The sequence below is a fragment of the Caenorhabditis remanei genome, chromosome II (genome assembly GCF_010183535.1).
Source record: "Caenorhabditis remanei strain PX506 chromosome II, whole genome shotgun sequence".
Lineage (NCBI taxonomy): Eukaryota > Metazoa > Nematoda > Chromadorea > Rhabditida > Rhabditidae > Caenorhabditis > Caenorhabditis remanei.
In genome coordinates this window covers 19,900,078-19,922,248 of record NC_071329.1, presented here as the reverse complement: position 1 = coordinate 19,922,248, position 22,171 = coordinate 19,900,078, and the positions used below count along the sequence as shown (strand labels likewise).

General features: G+C 36.1%; 6 protein-coding genes across 6 annotated transcripts; 1 reads left to right on the top strand and 5 right to left on the bottom strand.

Moving 5' to 3' along the window:
• Positions 1-527: 527 nt before the first annotated feature.
• GCK72_008150 (uncharacterized protein) lies at positions 528-6,584 on the bottom strand (the record flags this gene model as incomplete). Its single annotated transcript, XM_003105625.2, has 11 exons — positions 528-695; positions 764-826; positions 1,710-1,772; positions 1,826-1,998; positions 2,045-2,598; positions 2,657-2,820; positions 4,463-5,210; positions 5,263-5,425; positions 5,775-6,209; positions 6,266-6,461; positions 6,513-6,584. The coding sequence occupies 11 exons, from the start codon at positions 6,582-6,584 to the stop codon at positions 528-530; spliced, it is 2,799 nt and encodes a 932-aa protein (XP_003105673.2).
• Positions 6,585-9,171: 2,587 nt separating this feature from the next.
• GCK72_008149 (uncharacterized protein) lies at positions 9,172-10,668 on the bottom strand (the record flags this gene model as incomplete). The annotated part of the gene is made up of 3 exons (XM_053726665.1): positions 9,172-9,378; positions 9,429-9,603; positions 10,505-10,668. 3 exons carry the CDS (start codon positions 10,666-10,668, stop codon positions 9,172-9,174), a joined length of 546 nt encoding a protein of 181 aa, XP_053590859.1.
• Positions 10,669-11,117: 449 nt separating this feature from the next.
• GCK72_008148 (uncharacterized protein) lies at positions 11,118-13,721 on the bottom strand (the record flags this gene model as incomplete). Its single annotated transcript, XM_003105700.2, has 7 exons — positions 11,118-11,346; positions 11,730-11,879; positions 11,932-12,065; positions 12,131-12,304; positions 12,750-12,864; positions 12,911-13,018; positions 13,189-13,721. 7 exons carry the CDS (start codon positions 13,719-13,721, stop codon positions 11,118-11,120), a joined length of 1,443 nt encoding a protein of 480 aa, XP_003105748.2.
• Positions 13,722-14,350: 629 nt separating this feature from the next.
• Positions 14,351-17,028, bottom strand: GCK72_008147 (uncharacterized protein; the record flags this gene model as incomplete). Its single annotated transcript, XM_003105751.2, has 2 exons — positions 14,351-14,647; positions 16,672-17,028. The coding sequence occupies 2 exons, from the start codon at positions 17,026-17,028 to the stop codon at positions 14,351-14,353; spliced, it is 654 nt and encodes a 217-aa protein (XP_003105799.2).
• A 146-nt stretch (positions 17,029-17,174) lies between these two features.
• Positions 17,175-18,773, bottom strand: GCK72_008146 (uncharacterized protein; the record flags this gene model as incomplete). The annotated part of the gene is made up of 4 exons (XM_053726664.1): positions 17,175-17,300; positions 17,497-17,967; positions 18,347-18,433; positions 18,681-18,773. 4 exons carry the CDS (start codon positions 18,771-18,773, stop codon positions 17,175-17,177), a joined length of 777 nt encoding a protein of 258 aa, XP_053590858.1.
• A 903-nt stretch (positions 18,774-19,676) lies between these two features.
• GCK72_008145 (uncharacterized protein) lies at positions 19,677-21,948 on the top strand (the record flags this gene model as incomplete). Its single annotated transcript, XM_003105787.2, has 4 exons — positions 19,677-19,735; positions 19,812-20,048; positions 20,704-21,169; positions 21,790-21,948. 4 exons carry the CDS (start codon positions 19,677-19,679, stop codon positions 21,946-21,948), a joined length of 921 nt encoding a protein of 306 aa, XP_003105835.1.
• Positions 21,949-22,171: the final 223 nt, after the last annotated feature.

Genomic DNA, 22,171 nt, shown 5'->3' with positions numbered 1-22,171 from the left:
TTTAATTAGATCATTTCGATGGAGAAAAACAAGAGCTTTCTAATGGTATGAAAATCTTCCCGATCCGTCCAAAACTGACTGAGTTCTGATAAAAAATGTATTGGCAGAAAAGTCCACTTGGATCAAATCTCAAAAATTGACGGAAATGTCACTACAATTTTATTCTCGCACAAAATTTTTTTAAATTAGATCATTTCGATAGAGAATGAGTTTTTGCCAAAGTAATCGTACACCAAAATAACTAAAGCATATTGATTTGTTGTGAAATTTGATAATTTCTTGAAACTTTTAAAAGAGACTATATAAAGGCTATATATCAACATAAAAATACGGTGTTTTCAGTTAGGCGTCCTCTCGTTTTAAAGTTGTCTGGGGTTGGATAAAAATTATGAGTTTATGTATTTAAAATTTATAGACATGAAAACGATAGTCCGTCAACTTGGAAACATAATAAGATAGGCAGTGAGTAGTAATCAATCATAAAACAAGATTAGCGAAGAGAAAGCAATACAACTTGAAAGACTCAATCAAGATGGTGGACCAGATGCCAACGAAAGCATCGCTTCTCTCATTTGTTCCAATTTTTGAAGACTCCTTTTCGTCGACTCCAAATCTTTTCGAATGCGATCAATTTCAGAGTGAGCCGACTTCAAATCACTTTCACGATCAGACAGACGAGATTCGTAGAGTTTCAACTGAAAAATCAAGTCGATTTCTCATTTTTAGCAGAGAGAACAGATTCAAACAGTTCCTTCTAACTCACATGATTATCTGCTTCATTCAATTCCATCTCTTTCGCGGCTATTTTTTGATCGGCCACAGAAATCTGAAAAAAAATTGTTAATCGAAAAAAACCAGAGTAGTGCGGAATGCAGATTTATATTTCCGGGACATAGTTTTCAAATGCGGGAATTCAATAGAATTTTTACTAATTTAAATCATTTTTCCTGAATGATTTGAATGAAAAATAGAGCTTACGATACGCGTCTTACAACCGCGCTCTACCGAAACTATGGAGAATTTCTTGTGAAATTGAGAAACTCAGAAAAAAAGAGACATTTCTCAAGATAATTTCTATGGAGCGCAGTTGTAATAACTGTTTTTGAATATTATCGTATCCGCCAATTTTTCTTTGCTTTTTTAAAAATATAATCCTAAATTCTTATAGTCCTCATTTGAAGTTTGACACGTTTCTTCGCCACCATATTACCTGCTCACCACCTCTTACAACTGTGCCCTACAGTAAACAGAATTTTTCACGCGGCGACACAGATTTTCAACGTTTTTTGATATATTCTCACTGTTTTTATAATAATTTTCGAAATATTTATGGAAAATAGCGAGAATAGATCAAAAACTGTGAAAATCAGCGTCTCTTGATAATAAATACTCTCACACATGATTGAAAAGTCTGCAACTTCAGAAAGAAACTTTTTTCGCGCGCAGGCGAAAACTCAAAATTGAGCAAACCTAGGCAACATGGGAGCTCATTTTGAAGCTCTCGATTTTAGAAAAACAGCGAGAACGATTAAAATCGAGTCAAAAACGGAAGTTTGACCGGAAAACACACCGACAAAATTATTTTTTAGTTTTTCGACTTAAAAAAGAATGTAATTAGAGACAAAAACACGTATGGGCACTCTTTCGTTTGCGATAGGGGGCCCGTTGTAATAAAAATGCTCGGCTAATAGATCTCGGGGGCATCTTACCATAGTATGAACCCGTTCCAGTTCGGTTCGCTTCGATTTCAATTCTGAGTCGATTTGGAGGATCTATAAAATGTTATGGGACTGATAATAAGTTGTGCATGTTTCCAAAAACTAACATGTTCTTTCAGCACTTCGCATTCAACTATTTTTTCTTCAAAATCCCGTTTTAATTCTTTGTTTTCATTCAGGAAAAACTCAAGTCTCGTCACATTCTGTGCTAAATCCGAATTCAACTTTGAGATTTCTGTTTGCGCATTTAGAGCTGTCCGTTCGGTGGTACCGAGAGCTTCTGGAAAAGTTCAAAACCTTAAAATTACTTAAAATTTTTGACCCACCACTTAGTTGTGTTTTTAGTGCATTTTTCTCCGATATACACATTCCAAGACTTTGTTCCATGGTTTCACTCTTCATCTTCACTTCTTTCATTTCCCCTTTTAATTTCTCCATTTCCAAATTGCCACGTGTCACCTGATCTGCTAACTGATTATTTCGGTCTCGTAGGTTCTCACACTCAAGTTTTAGTTCACGGATTTTTGCAGTGTCGTTATCATGTGAAACATGCACTGGTCGATTGTGCGCACTTTCCAATTGTTGCTCTAATTCTTTCTCTTTCAGCTGTAACATTTGAATCTTTCTATCGTAGGCGGCAAATAGCTCTGTCGTTTTTGCATCTTTCAGTGGCAATCCTTCAAGTGTGAATCTCCGAAGAAGGTCATCTAACGCCTTCTGTGATGATCTTTCATCTGAAAACATTACTTCGCCAGATGCACTTATTCGATCTTCTGAAGTTTGACGTCTTCGTAATTCAGGAGTCTCTTTTTGTGGATCAAGGTTAGATAAAGAAGCGGTAGAAATAGAGGACTTGCATGATGCGACCATTTCGGCTAGTCTAAAAATATTAAATATGAAATATGAAAAACTTTATATAAAAAATATTTTTAACCTACAAATGACTAGGAAACGCAGGAACTTGTGCACAATGTGAATATGTCAAAAACGCTTGTTGTACAGTTTCCTGGTCACCATACGAGATACCGTACGCCAAAAACGGTATTATCCGCTCGTCTTTCAGCAGTTGCCAGTACTGATCTTTGTGTACTTTCGAGTGGTCCTGTATAATAAAGTTAATGAACCTTTTTGTATTTGTCAACGGTGTCACTTCTAACCGCCGGCCCGGATTTGAATTTTTGAATTTTTTTTCACTAGAATTTTTTTTTTCAATAATTTTTTTTCAAAAATTTTCCAAATTTTTTTCTCAAGTATATCTTAAAAAAATGCGTTTAAATTGAGATATGAGACCCCAAAATTCCAATTTTCCGAAAAAAATCGAAAAAAATTCGAAAAAAATTTTGAAATTTTTTAGTACTGAAAATCCGGGCCGGGCCGGAGAATTTCTGATTTCGGCCCGGCCCGGCCCGGCCCGTTGCAACTCTGCTTCTAACTCTTTGCGGATCCTCCCATAGGTTACTGTATCTCATCCTGGAACAAGGTACAGTAACCAACGGATCCTGGATTTAGCATCCTATATAGATCCTGGATCGGGCAACGGTAGCTAGACCCAGGATCCTGGATTAAAATTAAATTTCTAGATGTTACTGTAGCTGTAGGTCTCTGGGTCCTGGTCCAGCATCCTATATAGATCCTGGTTTTACGGTAGCTATATCCCGGATAAAGTACAGTATCTCATCGGATCCAGGATAAGTCGGTTACAGCACCAAGATGAATACAGGGTGGCTAATAAGTATACGACGCTCTTATTTCTTGGATATTCGGCGGGAAAACGCTTGAATCGACAAAAAAACTTTTTTAATAGTTGGAATGTTCGAAATAGATTTAGTATACAAAAGGAATTTGAAGTTGGATACTTTGGCTTTGATGCAGGCCATCAGACGTCCACTGCAAAAATCGCCTGTGCGCCGCAGGTAGTTGACGTCTACATCGTCCTATATCTTCTGAAGGACGGTTTTGAGAACAACGGCCATGTTGTAAGAGATTCCTGAGAACTTGCTCTTCAAATATTTCTACACGATAAAATCTATTGGATTGAGATCCGCCTACGAGGAAGGCCTAAAGTGGTTGTTCCAGTAGCCAGGAAAATAAATAAGATGGTGAATTTTGTTGATTTGGAACTGTGTGACGTAGCCCAATATTGTTGAAAGATGAAAAAGAGTCCAGCAGAGTTTTGAGCTATACAGAGGAACAAAACATCCTTCAAAACCAAGTTTTGGAGGACCCCGAGTTGATTTTTGCATTTTTTTAAATGAAAACCAACGAAGTTCTACCGTAAGATGTCACCGCGGCCCACGCCATCACAGTTTTAGAAAAAAGGTGGTCATGGGTCTGGTGACGTTAAGGGGACCTACTATCACCTTTTCATAACAAAAGGTTCTGCTTTTGACGGTTGAAAAAAGGTTCAATAGTAAAAATATTATCATAAGTCCAGATCTCGCCCGATACCCGGCGCACAGGCGATTTTTTCAGTGGACGTCTGATGGCCTGCATCAAAGCCAAAGTATCCAACTTCGAATTCCTTATGTATACTAAATCTATTTTGAACATTCCAACTATTAATAACGTTTTTTTGTTGATTCAAGCGTTTTTTCCGCCGAATATCCAAGAAATAAGAGCGTCGTATACTTATTAGCCACCCTGTATTGTTAGATAAGATACAGTAACCAGGATCCAGGCAAGGTCCGTGAAGGTCCAGGAATGGGTTCGTTCGGAGTTAACCAATTTTCAAAACGTATTCGTACCTTCAACACTGCCAACAACCTGCACAACTCCAGAATGACTCCTATCCCATGAACCGTCCAGACCGGTTCCAGAACCTCCGTTCGTTCCTTCACAGGTTTCGTCAAATGACCGACAACAGGATTTTTCGAAAATTGCCAGGTGGCGATTTGTTGGCAAAAATGGGCGGAGCATATAGTCAGAAGATGATGCCGACACTGCTCGTCATGAGATAACACTTCGGCAAGTCGAAGTCCGAGCTGAACTTTTTGAATTCTATCCGAAAATCCGGAAGGTTCGTCTCCAAATTCCAGTTTTTCATCTAAGCAAACTGCTATCAACTCATGTAGCTGTTCCCGTGGAATCCCGATTTCAGGCATTTGTTCATGCGGCTCTATACACTCTTTCAATAAATGAGTTAGAAGTTTCAACGCTTTCAATGTCGTATTTTCAGCCAACTCCCCAAACTTTGAACGTGGCAGCGATGCAGTTTCAGCAATAGCCATTAAAGGAGTTGTCAGTTGAGTTTCTGTCGGTTGGCAACGTATGATCGCTTGGCACACCGGTACTCTTAGCTGCTGTAGTGAGCAGAACGCTAATAGCAAATCATAGATTTTTGAGCTCTCCTCAGTTCTCGGATCCAAAACAACTAATAATCGTGCCGTCTGTTGTATACTTCCAATGAAAAATCCATAATCCAGCACATGTTTTCCAGTAGATGCTAAAGTTGGTACACCCGGTGTTGTGGGACTTTCAGATACTACTAGTCGTCTGAAAAACCATTTAGTTTTAACAAGGATTCTGATTTCCAGGAAACTCAAACCTCAACAAATCCGCAGCAATCTGACGTGTCATCATACAGTCATCATCTCCTATCGTTAATACATTAAAAGTGCACATAAAAGTGTCGTGCACGTTTTCCGTACAGTAAACCATATCACGCACTTTTTCATCCAGATATCCTATTAGTACGAGACTTGAAACTACTGAAAAATCAACAATTAAAAAATTAGTTCTAACTAGAGAAGGTCATGGAGTCAGTTTGGAGGAAGCGAGGGAAAAGTGGGAGAGTGTAAAGTATACAATCGAGCACAGACTTGGTTTCATACAAACAACTTCCGAGGTTTTTGGAGCCGTAGGCTTCAAACTTTAGGCCGAAACATGAAATTATTCTCTACTTTCCCAAACTTTGACCTTGTCTTTTTCGAATACCTGGTCTTGAGGACAAAAACTGAATATATATTTGGATTCAGCGTTTTCTCAGCTTTCAAATGATATGAGCCCATATCTCCAAACTGATTTCAAGACCTTCCCTAGTTAGAAAAAACAACCTACCAATTATTCTCGCATTATGCTGCAATAATTTCATCAACTGTCGGCTAAATTTCTTGTATGACGTGGATATTTTAATTCGTTTACACGCAGATTTCGAGGCGGACGCTAGATTACACAGTATCGCAATACAGTATGGCATCCATTCGGGCTCCGGTTCTCGTACCACCTCTTGCATCAAGAACGAGATGAGATCATTCGCCCAGTGCTCTAATGGCACATTCTTTTCGTAACTTAAAACTTGTAGTAATCGGAGTATATCAATCATATTTTGTGGTCCTAATTCTTCACGAAGTGACGCTTTCAAACATGAGAAAACTGCACCAAGAAGGCGGAGCTCTCCAGCCATGAATCTGCGGATTGGAATATTGTGATGAGCGATTGAGAAGAGGAGACGGTAGAATTTCGAGCGAGTTACAATGTTTGTAGTTGAAGCATCTGGAAGAAATGGAAAAATATTATAATGAAAAATGGGGATTCTTAAATTAACTAACTTAAAATAACTGGTGAATACGACAAGAACTCTTTAAGTTGCCGATTCTTCAGTGATAATCGTGTTACTCTTTCCACATCGGACACGTGTCGAATCATTCCATTCAATGCTTCGTCTAGACGGCATGTATTGTCTGAGCTGCTATCCGATACATAGCGAGCCGCTGATGTTGTTGCGATGGTGAAAATCGCATCGGCCTGAAATTTATTATTTTTATTTTAAAAAAAGATTTTTGGAAATTTTTAGACCTCATTCAAATTCGTTGAAGGCGGGCGGTCTCTGGAAAATCGTTGTGATGTCCGAAAACTGCTCCGTTCCATAACTTGCCATATGAAATTTACGTTTGTTAGAAGGTGAGTAGATAGTGATGAGATATCTGAAGAATAAAACTTAATTGGTTCATGGTATTAATAAAAAATAAACTAAAAGAGTCAAATGGCTCCGGGACATTTCGCAGCGATGAGCTCCACAGCCTCAATTTTTTGTTTTTACAGTGATGATTTTGTAGTTTTGATAAACGGAACCAGAAAAGAAATGTTGTCCAAAAAAAACAAAATGAAAAATTTTGCTGAAAAAACTCATAACTGTTTTTTTCTTGTTGAAGTGCCGGTACAACTTTAAATTAAAGATTCAGAAAATGACAAAGACCGCTATTTCTACGAGAAAAAACAGTATTGAGCTTTTTAACAATTTTTTTGGTTTTTTGGACAAAATTTATTGTGGCCCCGTTTATAAAAATTACTAAAAATGTTATTTTTGACTTCTCAAACAATTATTTGAACAAGTCAAGTTATCACCAAAAAAAACGGGAAAATTAAGGCTGTGAAACTCATGGCTTCGAAATGTCTCGGCTGCTAAATATCCCGGAGCCGGCGTAATAGTGTAAAAGGAACTAATTAGCCAGGATATAAACATTTAACAGCTAAGATTTTTACAGAGAGCAAGAATTTCTTTATTATCTATTTCTCTGTGTCAAAACTGTAGGAATAAGAGTAAGAACAGTGATAATTAGAAATTAAGGATGAAGAGTCAAGTGGATAAACACATAGGACTCTCTTCTACTGCCAATAATCTTTTGTGGAGGATTTTGGTAAACAGTGCGGACAGCTCTGTGACATGGATATCTACTTTCTTTCTTAGTAGTTTTGGGAAGAAAATTGATTCGCACTAGAACACCTGGATCAATAACAGGAGGTCTACTACTAGAAATCAAAAGGTTTGGATTTAAATATAAAAATACCAATATCAAACTTTGAAGTCAGAAGAGAAAGCGAGGATAAGTCAAACTAAATGGAATAAAGATGGTGAGAAGGCGGATTATTCAAGGACATGTGTGTACATCCCTCCTCGTCTTTTCTGAACAATTATATGGTTGCGTAAATGGAATAAGATCAAATGAGAATTGGATAGACGCAGAAGGTGAAAGAGAAACCTTTTGTGTAGAATATGTAGAAGAATCATTTCAACTTGACTTGCTACTTTATATTGAAAGTCAGTGTTGCAGAATTTCATGAGTATTTTGTGCTTTATTTGTTTTTTTATGAATTACTTTTATATTCACGAAATTTTTTCGTTAGACTAAGTGAACGTTCTGAAAATCTAGAGCCTAAATCTGGATGATAAAATAAACTATGTAACATTCTCTCTCACTTTGTCTTTATTCTGAAGGCTGTCGTTCTATTTCTACGCTGTCGGTCAATTTTTAAGAAAATTTGAACAATTTATCATTTTACCAGTATAATTTTACAGGAAATCAACGGCTGTCGTTTTATTTGAGGTGATGTTCCAGATGTTAAGATATACTTAGGGGGAATTCAGTTTCCATTTTTCTAGTAAAAAGAGGATGAAAATCGGAAAAAGCCGTCTTTCCATGTTCAACCTAATATTTATCTTATTGTTAGAAATTGAAAATGATGATTTTTAGTGAGATAACGGTTTTCCAATTAATATCCAAAAATGGTGCACCTACTATTTTTAGAATAACACAACAACAACATAGTATAAAAGAAGGAGAAAGGGAAGATAAGACGGTTGTGTGTATGCGAGGGAATAGACAACCCGTGTTGTTGACACATGGTCAAAAAGCAAATATTATAAAAGCATCTAATACTAGGCAAAGGGGAAATGAAGAAGAAGAAGAGGAGATGTTCTTTTTTGATACATTTTGTAGTTATTATAAAAACATAATCGAATTTGATATTTCTGAATACATATTCGAGCCGTGTATCGATAGATTCACTACAACTCCCTAGACTGGAAAACTATAGAACTCGTCCAGATGGTAAATATTGACAGTAGTTGCAAAAGGAGGTATCCTACCACGAAAACAACCGTATTACATTACAAAAGGTAACTTGATGTACTACAGAAAAACGAGGATATGCGTTGTATGTCATTCTCAAAATGAGCCTTCGTGGAAGAGTTTTCGCACGAGAGTGTTTTCCCCCGTGTAGTCCTCTCGGACAAAATTATTTTTCAATTCCTCATTTCCTCGTTTTTTCAACAAATCTTCGTGTTATTTTTTCAATGTATATCGCAAAATAAGAAGAAAAACTACGGAAGTCTGTTGAAAAAAGCGAGAAAATAAGGAATTGAGAAAATCTTGTCCGAGAGGACTACAAGGAGGAAAAAACTGTCGCGTGGGAAAACTCTTCCACGGAGGCTTATTTTGAGCCGGGAAAACGGGAATTGTAGCGTTTAGAGCCATTTTCAGCATATGTTCCAATGATGAAAGTTGCTCAGAATATTCTGAAGTACCATAACATAAAATAAAATAAAAATATGACCTTAGTCCTCCTTTAAGAAGAGGACTAAACATTTTAATAAATACATAAAACGGAACAAGTAACCATTTGTTATCAAAATCCGAAGAAAATTCAGCATATTTTCGAAAAAAATTTATTATCATTACAAAAACCGGAAAACCATATTTGCATTAGCTGTCGTAGTACTGATCACTTCATCTACTGAAACTTTCAGAATTCTCGATAGAAATTCTGCGGAGATCCTCAAATTCAAAGGCACATTTTTGATTCCCTTCTCAGGTCCTAATGCAGGGGAGTCCGTTTCTAGAAGTAACTTGGTTATTGGTATGGATTTGATGATTTCAGCGGTCTGAAAATCTCCTTTTTTCGGTTTTCCGTGCTGAAAAAGACGAATTTCACCTTTTCACTCCTTGCAAACGACGGGGGCACACTGAACAGATATCCCGCTTCTAATCCCAATTTCAAATCTTCCAAATTTCCATCGAATGCGTGTAAAACTGCCCGATCTGGTGCTACATGACATTCTTGAAGAATTTCAATGGTTCGACGAGCCGCGCTTCGAGAGTGCACATTTCTGTAATTTTGCTCCTTGTTACAACTGCGCCCCACAGCAACGAAGGGAGAGACGCAGAGTTTTTTTTGCGCCGACACAGATTTTGACCTATTCTCGCTTTTTTTTTGAAAAATAGCGGGAATAGGGCAAAAATGGGAATTTTTGACTGAAAAATCAGCTTTTTTAGGTCGAAAATTTGGAAAAAATTTAGATTTTCCTTTGAAAAATCATGATTTCTGCTTTTTCAGGTCTAAAACTTAGAAAAATGAGAATTTTTACTGAAAAATAGTGATTTTTAGCTCGAAAAATTGGAATAAACGAGAATTGTTCTTCAAAAAATCGATGATTTTCAGTTTTTTAAAATCACGACACGATTCGTACAACTGCGCTCCACCGAACTTCCCTTGAAAAATATCTCTTTTTCTCTGAATCTCCCAATTTCGCACACAATTTTCTCTCGGTTTCAGTAGAGCGCGGTTGTAAGAATTTCAATGGTTCGACGAGCCGCGCTTCGAGAGTGCACATTTCTGTAATTTTGCTCCTTGTTACAACTGCGCCCCACAGCAACGAAGGGAGAGACGCAGAGTTTTTTTTTTTGCACCGACACAGATTTTGACCTATTCTCGCTTTTTTTGAAAAATAGCGGGAATAGGGCAAAAATGGGAACCGCGCTCTACCGAAACCGTGAGAAAATTGTGTGCGAAATTGGGAGACTCAGAGAAAAAGAGACATTTTTCAAGGGAAGTTCGGTGGAGCTCAGTTGTCATAAAATGCAGGGCTAATAGGAATGATGATCATTGCCGATCGACCTTTTCGACGGAAATTCTATAGTTTTCCAAGTTTTCGACCTAAAACAGCTGAAAATCATTGCTTTTCTCGGTAATCTTGAATCCTAGTTCCATTTATATCTTTAATTTCTCACAATGGCTTATCAAAATGCTTGGCCAAATCGATTTGCCACTTGAAAACCCTTTCCTGCTCCTCTAAATCAGCCTCCGTCAATTTGAATTGACTAGTTGTGTGATCAAGGCCACACTCTCCCACACAAATAATATCGTTTTCGTGCTCCACGAAAAATTGCTCCATTTTTGCCACGTGTTTCATTTGAGCACATTTTCCGCGCTTCTATAAAACCAAAAGTAGATATAACATCAAGAAATTCTACCTGAATCGGATGAATTCCTATTCCAGTATACACGATTCCTCTCCATTTTCGGGAAATTTCAATCGATTTCTCAAATTGTGACTCAAACTCCGGCACATTAATTATATTTTTAATGCCTGCAGAGTGGGCGTGGTTTATGACGTCTTCGAGGTCATCTTTGAACTTATTATCAACCAGATGACAATGTACATCTATCATCTGTTAGAATAATATTCAAGTGAACTTTAAACTGAAATTCAAATAAATTCAAATAAAACAGAGCAAATAACTCAAGAAATTTCAAAAAAAAATTCAAAAAACAGAAAATACTTTTCACAGATCAATAAATACAGTTTCAGATCAATTTAATACACATAAAATTCAATAAAAGTCAGTCAATAGTGACACAATCGGTTGAAGTGGTGGTTGATGATGTGGTTCGCTTGAAAAAGCAGGAAATTCTAGGGTTTTTTGTGGGAGGGGCGCCATTCTTCGGATTGTCAGCACTTTGATATCTTTTGAGTGTTGAGGACTTTTCAGTGATCTTCTGGGATGAGGACTCGCCAATTGGTTTAGAAATTATCCGGGATGTTGGTTGAAGGAGGTTGAATTCAAATGATCTGAAAGTTCAAAGCGTTACCAAAGTAGATCAAACCTAGCGTTTCTTTTTTGTAGTTGACAACTTTTTTATAGGTCCGCCCACTTTTGAGATATGTGTCTTTAAATATAGGTAGCTAGGAAAGAGCGCGCGCCGCCTTCCTTCACAGTTGCATCTTTTAAGGCACATAACTCAAAAGTGAAAAAAAATTTAATCACTCAATCTTTTATTTATTTTTTGGCAAAAAATCACAAAAAACAGCTGAAAATAGCCGGAAAACCCTCAGAAATCAGTTAATTTAACTAAAAATCAAAATTTTTAGGTCAAAAATGTGTCAAAAACAGGATTTTCAGTCTAAAAACTACTAAATCCTTCATGTATTGTGTGAAAAATGTCAATACTCACTCCTTGCTTGATAGTTTTGGTATTGAAATTTTCGCTTTTTCAGTCATTTTCTTTATTGGAATCTTTGTTGGAATCTTTGCTGGAATCTTTGCTGGTATCCTATTTATAATTGATTGAGGCACTTGAGGCATGTCTTGAAATTCGAATGAGCTGCAATTTCAGATGAATATTTTAAATCTGCTCAAATACAATTATAACTAACTCATCGTTATTCACTGGTTTCTGCTTCTCCACCAATTTCTTTTTCTTCTCAACTACTTTTGGTGTTCTGAAATACTCAGCGTCATCGTCATCTTCAGCATGGGGTGCCGCTGGCGTCGTTTTGTTCTCTTTCTGCTGGAAAATTATCACAACTCAGTTAGAATAATTTTTAGTGAAAAAAAATTGGTAACTTTTAAAACCTCGAAAAACGAGAGCTCTCCTTCGATCAATTGACTCGATTCATCGAATCCCAATGATCTTCGTTTTAGTGTCTGCGGTGTATCCGATTCCATCACCTCCCTGAGTCGTTTATTGTTGATAGGCGTTGCCACGTTTGGACGATCTTGTAGTTCAAGTATCGCCGTTTTTAGTGTCTGAAAATTGAGTGATTGGGATCAGAGTTGTGCAAAAAATATATGATTTTTCTGTCAAAACTCTCATTTTTTCCAAATTTTCGACCTAAAAAAGCTTTTATTTTTTTAAATAACTTTTTTTCGAAAACTTCGTTCCGAAAAACGTTTTGTTTTCAAAAATTTTCGAACGAAAAAACCGAAAAATTCGAAAAAAAAAAGTCGAGAACTCTATTTGAAAAAAATAGTTTTTCGGAGGCAAAAATCATGAATTTGTATGAAAATTGTATTTTTTCAAGGAAAGACTCCCAGAAACCTGTTTTTGTGTCCAAAACTAGATAACATTCCAAGAAAAATCGGAAAATCACAATTTCTGTTACTTAATTTTTGAAAATTTCATCAGAAATTTCAATTTGAAAAATTTTTCGCACAGTCCTGATTCGAATGTTATAAGGTAGAAAATACGCACTTTTCTCGCTGCGGCCTCTTCTTGCACTTTCCGTTTCAACGAGTGATTCTCTGATTTCAGCTGCTCAATCTCCTTCGCGGCTTCTCGCCGTTTTTCAGTCAAATCTTTTATTTGTCTGAAAAAATAATCAATTTGTATACATATGTGTATTTAAAACTCACGCTTTTTGTAACTGAAAAAACTTCTCCGTGTCCAAACTTCCACTTTTGCGAAGATACTCTCCGAGCTGTTTCTCCGCTTGGTCGCTGTTAGTTGTGAGAATTTTGTAGCTGTAACATTGTAAAAATTGGGTAAAAATCAAGAAAATGGACGGATTTTCGGTCGAAAATATCGAAAAATCATCACAAAAATAGCTGTGAAGTCGCGGAAATTTTTAAATTTGCCGATTTTGAAACGGAATTTGATGATTACAAGCCAATCTATGTCTACGGATACTTACAATTCGCTAGCTTTCAGTTTATCTTTCGATTCTCTCAACTCTCGTTTCAAATATTCTGTTTCTTCGGATGAAATCGTCAAATGATTGATTGTCGCCTGCAACTTTGGTACTTCTGTCCGATATCTATTCTGCTCTTTGTGCACTTTCTTTTCTAGTGATTTGACTTCAGACTTCAAATTCTTATTTTCTTCCTCAAGTTTTTCCGATTTCTCTTTCTCCACTTTCAGTGTTGTCGACAGTTTGTAGTGCTCCTCCCGATAGTCGATTTCCAGTGGTTTCTGCTGTTCCCCTCCAAATCTCTGTACATCGAAAAACAGCTTTTCCACAAATCCATTTTTCGGCACTGTCCGCCGACAACTTGGACATTGACGTTTTGCGGCAATCCATTGGGAGATACATCCATGATGATAGATATGCCCACATACGATGGCTGAGATTTTGTCAGATTGGCGAAGATCCTCAAAACAAATTGAGCACGATCCTTGCAGACTAGCGGGTGGTGCATCTGAAGTTCCGTCAGATGCTGACGGCATCTGCGATGATTCTGGAAAACAAATTTATTGGAGATAAAGCGATGTTGAAAAAACAGAAAAATAGTTTACGGTAAACAACAAAAGAAGTAAGAAAATGAAGGTTCCTGGCAAACGATAAAAATAGAGAAAAAAAACGTGACCAAGATTTTCAAAAAAAAAAATAGCGTGCTAAAACGCAAGTGCGGAAGACGTTGTGGGCGGGGCTTAAACTGGAAGCGGCGGATAAAACATGAAAATGATGGAAGATAAGGAAACTCGTATTTTAATCGATTTTTCAACGTTTTTGCTGTGTATTTATATATTTTACATGCTTTTAAAAACGAAAAATCCCAATATTTCGAGGTTTTAACAGAAAAATACTGAATTTTCGAGGTTTTTACGTTATTTCAACTTCTCCTCACTTTTCAGTGAATTTTTCCATTAAAAAACACCATTTCATCTTGAAATTCATTGTTACTTGTTAGAAACTAGCTGGAATTCCACACGCGCTGCTTCCAGTTTAAGCTCCGTCCACACCTCTATGCCGCACTTGCGTTTCAGCCAGCAATTTTTTTTTTGAAAATCTTGGTCACACTTTTTTTTTGCAACAGTATTTCAACGAATAGTGGTCTCCCCAAACGTCGGCCCGTCTAAACTATCATAAATCTTCTCCAAAACGAGAAAAATAAAAAAAGAATTCTCTCCGGATTCTCAAAAGGGGCGCCATGTCCAGGAATAATGAAATCGCCAGAGCCAAACACAAATTCTTGAGATGACAGGAGCTCTGTCTCCTCATCTTCCATCAGTTTCAATTGATTTATTTCAAAGTTTGGAAGATCTTGAGAATCTTCTATCAAATCTCCACTATAGACAACCAATCTCTTCATTTTTATGTCTTGAACGATTGCAATAGTGTCGGATGCTGTGTGACCAGATAGATTCATTATCTGGAATGTTACAAATGAAGATTTGTAAGATCTATCGATAATTGCGTTAGACAGGAATACTCATATTTGTCAAGGCGCTGCTTTAATTTTTAAAGATTTTTTTTCAGAAACTTTTTCAATTTTTCATCGAAAATGTGAAAATTTCTGATGATTCTGACTCGAAGAATTGGAATTTTTCTGTAAAAACATGGAAAAACCTCGAAGACTCGGGATTTTTACTGGAAAAACCTCGGAAATCGGGATTTTTACTGGAAAAACCTCGAAAAATCGGGATTTTTCTGTAAAAATCTGACATGGAATGACTCCCGACTGGCTCCACAAAATTTGTGATTTTTTTGGCTCATTTGATAGATTCTGCGAAAAAAAAGGCAAATCTAAGAGCTTTTCCGGTGACTGGACCTAATTTTCGAGATTTTCAGATTTTTAGAAAATCAATTTTTTTCAATTTTTTTTCAAATTTTTTTTTTCATCATTTTTTTTCTCAATGTTCTCCCATCTGGCAAAAAAAGCAAAAACAAGTAAAAAGTAAAGAATTTCATAGGCTTTTTGATGGGATATGAAAATTTTTTTGTTCATGTTCCTACTTTGACCAGACCCCCGAAAACTGAGAGTCAAAAAAATAATTTTTTCTGTGAAGTCGTTGGGTTGTTTTAAAATGCTTTAAAAAATAGAAGAACTCATGCAAACAAATTTTTTTAAAAAAAATTTGGGGGTAATCGCGAAAAAAAAAGAAATAAATTTTGTTGAAAATTTCGGTTTTTCAAGATTTTGATGGGTATAGGAAACATGTCATTTCTTCTGTTTATGCTTTGAAAACGTTGGTATATTCAAAGAAATCAATAAACACAAACTTTTAAAACTTGTATCAAGAAGTTTGAATGTTTCCTGATCAGTTTCCAATTCGTAGCAGAGGCTCATAAAATGCATTCTTTTGAGGTGGTGAAAATTTCAAAAGCTTGCAACGTGCTTTAAACGTCAGATAAACGACTGTTGCTCTGAAAACATACTCAAAATAGAAAAATTAACAGATTCGGTCACTTTAAAGGAAAGTTTAAAATTTTCATTTTTTTGAAAATTTCAGAAGGGGGGACCACATGAAATTTTCATGAAAAATGAAAATTTTAAATTTTCGTTTAAAGTGACCGAATTTGTTAATTCTTCTATTTTGAGTATTTTTTCATAGCAACAGTTGTTTATCTGACGTTTAAAGCACGTTGCAAGCTTTTGAAATTTTCACCACCTCAAAAGAATGCATTTTATGAGCCTCTGCTACGAATTGGAAACTGATCAGGAAACATTCAAACTTCTTGATACAGGTTTTAAAACTCTGTGGTTATTGATTTCTTCAAATTTATCAACGTTTTCAAAACTTAAACAGAAGAAATGACATGTTTCCTATGCCCATCAAAATCTTGAAAAACCAAAATTTTCAACAAAATGTATTTCTTTTTTTTTCGCGATTACCCCCAAATTTTTTTTTGAAAAATTTGTTTGCATGAGTTTTTCTACTTTTCTAAGCATTTTAAAACAGCCCAACAACTTCACAGAATAAATTATTTTTTTTGACTCTCAGTTTTCGGGGGTCTGGTCAAAGTAGGAACATGAACAAAAAAATTTTCATATCCCATCAAAAAGCCTATGAAATTCTTTACTTTTTACTTGTTTTTGCTTTTTTTGCCAGATGGGAGAACATTGAGAAAAAAAATGATGAAAAAAAAATTTTGAAAAAAAATTGAAAAAAATTGATTTTCTAAAAATCTGAAAATCTCGAAAATTAGGTCCAGTCACCGGAAAAGCTCTTAGATTTGTCATTTTTTTCGCAGAATCTATCAAATGATCCAAAAAAATCACAAATTTTGTGGAGCCAGTCGGGAGTCATTCCATGTGACTCGGGATTTTTACTGAAAAAAAACCTCGAAAATCGGGGTTTTTACTGGAAAACCCTTGAAAAAGCGGGATTTTTTCTGTGAAAACCTCGATAAGTATGGGAATACTGAATATAACCACTCCTCCCTACTAATCACCTTACAGCAATCCGAAATCCTATATGGCCATGCTGGAATCACGCAATACTCAGTTTTCCTTGGATTTTCTTTTGACTTCTTCCCAACATCCCAATCCATAATTACAGTAGCCTCCGGAAAAAGTCCCAGATTTGCACAATGATCCAGATGACCATGAGTCACCACTATATGAGTTATTTGGCCGGATGTCACATTGTGATCCTTCAGCTTTTCAATAATTTCAGATCCATTCCACGGGTCACCAGCATCTATCAAGATTACTGTAGAAGGATCTGTGATGACAAGTCCAACTGTTCCAGTGGGACCCAATGAATCATCATTTGCCCGACCTTGAACTAACACGTGACATGTTGTCATAGCTGTGGTACATTATAAGTAATGAAGCAATATAAAGATAAGCAACAATATTAACCAGGTACATAAAATCAACGATAAAACATTGTTTCTGTGGAAAAAAAGACTGAAAAACTGAAAAATATTCAATTTTTATTTCCGAATAATTTCTATCCAATAAAAATGTTTTCATCAGACGCCATAACCAGCTGTAGAAGATTTTTATGAATTAATTCGTACGGATTTGAACTGTTGTGACTTTGACGGGCGTAGGTGGATAAGTAGAGTCGTTGTATCTGAAGAGGGATTTTTTAAATGTAAAAACCTCGAAAAATTGGAATTTTCACAAAAAATCCTCGAAAAATCAGGATTTTTTTGTAAAAACCTCGAAAAATCAGGATTCTCACTGGAAAACCTTCGAAAAATCGAGATTTTTACTTGAAAAATCCCGAAATATCGGGATTTTTAGTTCTCAAATTAATATGAACGTACCCTGCACAAAATTTGCCAAGGTGTCTTTAGATACTTTCTCTCAACTTGCATATATAAAGGGCTCATTCGGTATTGCAGAGCGATCAGAATCTTCTCATCCCAGTTTATTAACTTCGTTTCCAATATATATTCTTCAACAACTCGCATTAATTTATGCATTCGATATTTTTGAGCCAATCGGATAAGTCTATGAACTCCGTGTCGAATTACAACCAAATCATCATATCTAGCCGTCGCTTCCATTAATGTCTCAATCATTCGATTTTCCATCGATTCGGTAGTTGTACTAATTAATTGAACATCTTCAACTGTCTGCCATTTCTTGAATAGATCGCCGCCGATTTGTCCAAGTTTCGCCAGATTTACATAGTAAATCAGACCATCTTTCACTTGATTTTCAAAATTTTGAACGATAAATTGACGGGATCCAGATGGTTTAGAGAGGTCCAGTTCGCAGAGCATCTTTCGAATCTGAAATATAAAAACTGTATCATTTCAAATGAGGTTTTTACAGATTCGATTCATTGGAAACGCGTCAAAGGTGCGCCAGAATTTGATTGATTAGAGAAGCGTCGTAGGTGCGCCAGCCTCTAATTGAATTTTTTTTTGAATATCTCGTTTTTTCGAGGGTTTTCCAGGAAAAATCACAATATTTTTAGGTTTTTACATTAAAAATCCCAATTTTTCGAGGTTTTTACGGAAAAATCCCAATTTTTCGAGGCGTTTCCAATGAAAATCACGATCTTTCGAGGGTTTTCCAGAAAAATCCCGATTTTTTGAGGTTTTTATAGTAAAAACCCCGATTTTTCTAGACGACGTTTTTACAGACTATAAAATTCGTTTTTCATACCCTAGCAGCTACGATCAGCCGTCCAGTCTTTTCCTTCACTGTTATATGTCCAAAGAAGCTGTCATTTTTGATTAGTACTGCATTAATCTGGAATATTTCCGAGTTTAATTAAAAAATTATTTTTATTAAACAATCCGCTGAAAATTCCACTAGTTTTACCTCTCTCCTTCTATTCCCACACCTGAACGCAATATCTGAAATAAATGGGCGATCTTCGAATTCTTTCGGTCGAAAATAGACATGAATTATCCATCCGGACTGTTTCGTGGATTTTTCCTCGTCGAGATAATCTTTCTGAAAAAAAACTATTTATAGTCAAAAGTCACTGAAAAACCTGAATTATACAATCGCCACCAATGAACTCTGACTTGAACTCGAAATTCGGAGACTCCAACCGATCCGAGAGAAGAGGAACCCAAATATCCATCAGATAGACCTGAAAATATACAAATTTGGCTTAAAAATTTAAAAATTTCGATTAAAAATCACAAAACACAACAGAAACTATTAAAAATCCACACAAAACCATATTTTTATGCGATTCTAGTTCAAAAAATTTGCTAAACGCGCCAAGGCACGAGAATTGCGTCAGTAATTCTGCTTGCGCATTTCTCGTTTTCGGGCAATTTTTATGGTTTGTTCACTGAAAACGACCGAAAAAGTATACAATTTCGCGTTTAAAGCTTCTTTTTCTTTGAAAAATTCAAAATTCAATAAAAACTGAACAGAAAGCAAGTAGCTGTTGCTCAAAATTATCAGTCACTGTCCTGCAATTTCTCTTTTCACACCAAACAGAGATGACAACTTTACAGAGCAAAATACTGATTCTGGAAACCTTTTTTCTAATAAAAAAATATGATTTTCCTCACTTGTTCTTTTCCAAGAGGCAGCATGTTTCACTCTCACCGATTAAAATCGCTATAAAACTGTATTTTTATGCATTTTTTTTCAAACTAATCACTTTTTCAAGTTCTTTTCTCTGAGAACAACATTTCCTCCCTCCAAACATCAGGAATCACTCTAGAGTACTCTCCTTATCTTTTTATCTCTCCTACTTCGAAACAAAGTTGCTTTTCTCACAAAGAACGCTCAGAAAGCGGTCATAATACACTATTTGCTCGGGTTTTTGACATTTTCCACGTTTCTTTAGTGATTGATTGTTGTATTTCGTAGCAGTTCATTGTGAAAATGCTAATTTTCCACATTTTTTCCTCTCTGCGCCTCTCCGATAGATGTGTTCATTGATAACCCACGATGTTGTTTATTGTTGTCGTCGTTCATGAGAATTATCGATTATCTTTGCTAAATTTTTTCAATTTTTTACAGAAAAATGTCTGGCGAGAAGACGGTGCCTAATGCGGTGAAATTCGCGTTCGGAGGAACCGCTGGGTAAAGTTTTGCTAATTTTTAGCTGAAAATTCCACATTTTCAGTAAAAATAATCAAACATCTTTCCTTTTCTACAGAATGGGCGCTACACTTGTCGTCCAGCCGCTAGATTTGGTCAAAAATCGAATGCAATTGTCTGGAACCACTGGCAAGAAAGAGTATCGATCTAGTATGCATGCACTGACTTCAATTATCAAGAACGAGGGATTCTTCGCCATTTATAACGGACTATCAGCTGGTCTTTTGCGACAGGCTACTTACACCACTACTCGTCTCGGAACTTATTCATTTTTAATGGAAAAATTCACTGAAAAGTGAGGGATTTTCATCTGGAAATCGAAAACCTCGAAAAATCGGGATTTTTACTTTAAAAACCTTGAAATATTACGAGTTTTACCTTAAAAACCTCGAAAAATCGTAATTTTTGCTTTAAAAACCTTGAAATATTGGGATTTCTTCTGTAAAAACCTCGAAATCCGGGATTTTTCCTAGAAAAAACCTCGAAAAATTGGAGTTTTAACTGGAAAAACCTCGAAAAATCGGAAATTTTCTTTTAAAAACCTTGAATTATTGGGATTTCTTCTGTAAAAACCTCGAAAACCGGGATTTTTCCTGGAAAAAACCTCGCAAAATTGGAGCTTTAACTGGAAAAACCTCGAAAAATATCGATATTTTCACTGGAAAAACCTCGAAGAAACGGGATTTGAAATCGGTTAAAAATCGGCCAAAACCCGACTGAAATTGATTGAAATCGGTTGAAAATCAGCTGAAATCGATTGAAAATTGGTTGAAATTGTTTTCTGGAAGTTGAATCAGATGGTGGCGCACCTTTGACGCGTTTCCAATCAATCAGAGACTGGCGCAATTTTCACGCGTTTCTAATTAATGGAATCTGTAAAAACCTAGAAATATTAGGATTCAAAATAAAGAATTCAAATAATTTAATGACATAATTATTCTATATTTCAGGGACAAGCCACTTTCATTTGCAATGAAAGCAGGTCTCGGAATGGCAGCCGGTGGAATCGGATCATTCGTAGGCACCCCAGCAGAACTCGCCTTAATCCGAATGACCGGTGACGGACGTCTGCCACCAGATCAACGTCGTAACTACAAAGGAGTCGTCAATGCGTTGACACGTATTACAAAAGAAGAAGGTGTTCTGACTCTGTGGAGAGGTTGTACACCTACAGTCATCCGTGCAATGGTTGTGAATGCCGCTCAGTTGGCCACGTATTCCCAAGCGAAACAAGCACTTTTGCAGTCCGGAAAGGTTCAGGACGGTATTTTCTGCCATTTCTTGGCTTCAATGATTTCTGGATTGGCTACTACGATTGCATCGATGCCTGTCGATATTGCGAAGACAAGAATTCAATCAATGAAAGTTATTGATGGAAAACCGGAATATAAGAATGCGTTTGATGTTTGGGGAAAGGTAAAAACGTCCTCCCATGACTCATAACTTTAAAAACGCAAAAAAATTGAAACAATGACTGATAACCTACTAAAAACATGTTTTCGATGATTTTCAATGTTTTTTACCCAAGAATTTATGAAAACCTATAAATTTTCAATAATCTTCGAAAAGCGTCTAAGGCGCGCCAGTAATCTCCAAAAAATGATGAAAAATTGATTAAAATGTTTTAAAATCATCAATTTCTGCGCTGAAAATCATAAATTTTGACTCAAAAAATTGTCATTTTTCACTAATTTTTAAAAACGCGTCTATGGCGCGCCAGATATGCAACAAAAATGTGCGAAATTTGGCTAAACCTCTTCTATGGTTTAAAGATGAAAAACTCGTCCCAGACAACGCGAATTTCGACTGAAAAATATCAATATTTGTCCAACAAAATGCGTTTATGAGCGATTTTCAGACAAAAATAAGCTATTTTAAGTGGAAACTCTAGAAATGTCATGGCTGAAAACAACGTAACTGAAAAACGCGTCAAAGACGCGCGAGACAACGCGAATTTTGATGGAAAAATATCAAAATTTGATGCACAGTACACATTATAAATGCTAATGAACTCAAAATGAATTTTAAATTTCCAGGTAATCAAGAACGAGGGAGTGTTCGCCCTTTGGAAGGGATTCACCCCGTATTACATGCGTCTTGGACCCCACACTGTACTCACTTTCATTATTTTGGAACAAATGAATGCAGCATATTACAAATACGTTTTGAAACAGGAAGTTACCAGTGCCTTGTAATGATAATTTACTTTTCAGTCGAATTTTTAATATACAAATGGTAGAAATTTACAAGTTTTTCGCAAAATTTAGTCAGAAATTCAGTATTTTCATTTTCATTGCCTTTTATTTAATTCATTGTATCATCAAATAAGAATTGTGTTTTATGTTGATTCAACCCTATTTTTTGCGTTTCTCATCGCTTTTTGTATATTTTCTTATTTTCCTGTCGCTTTCCAGGTTT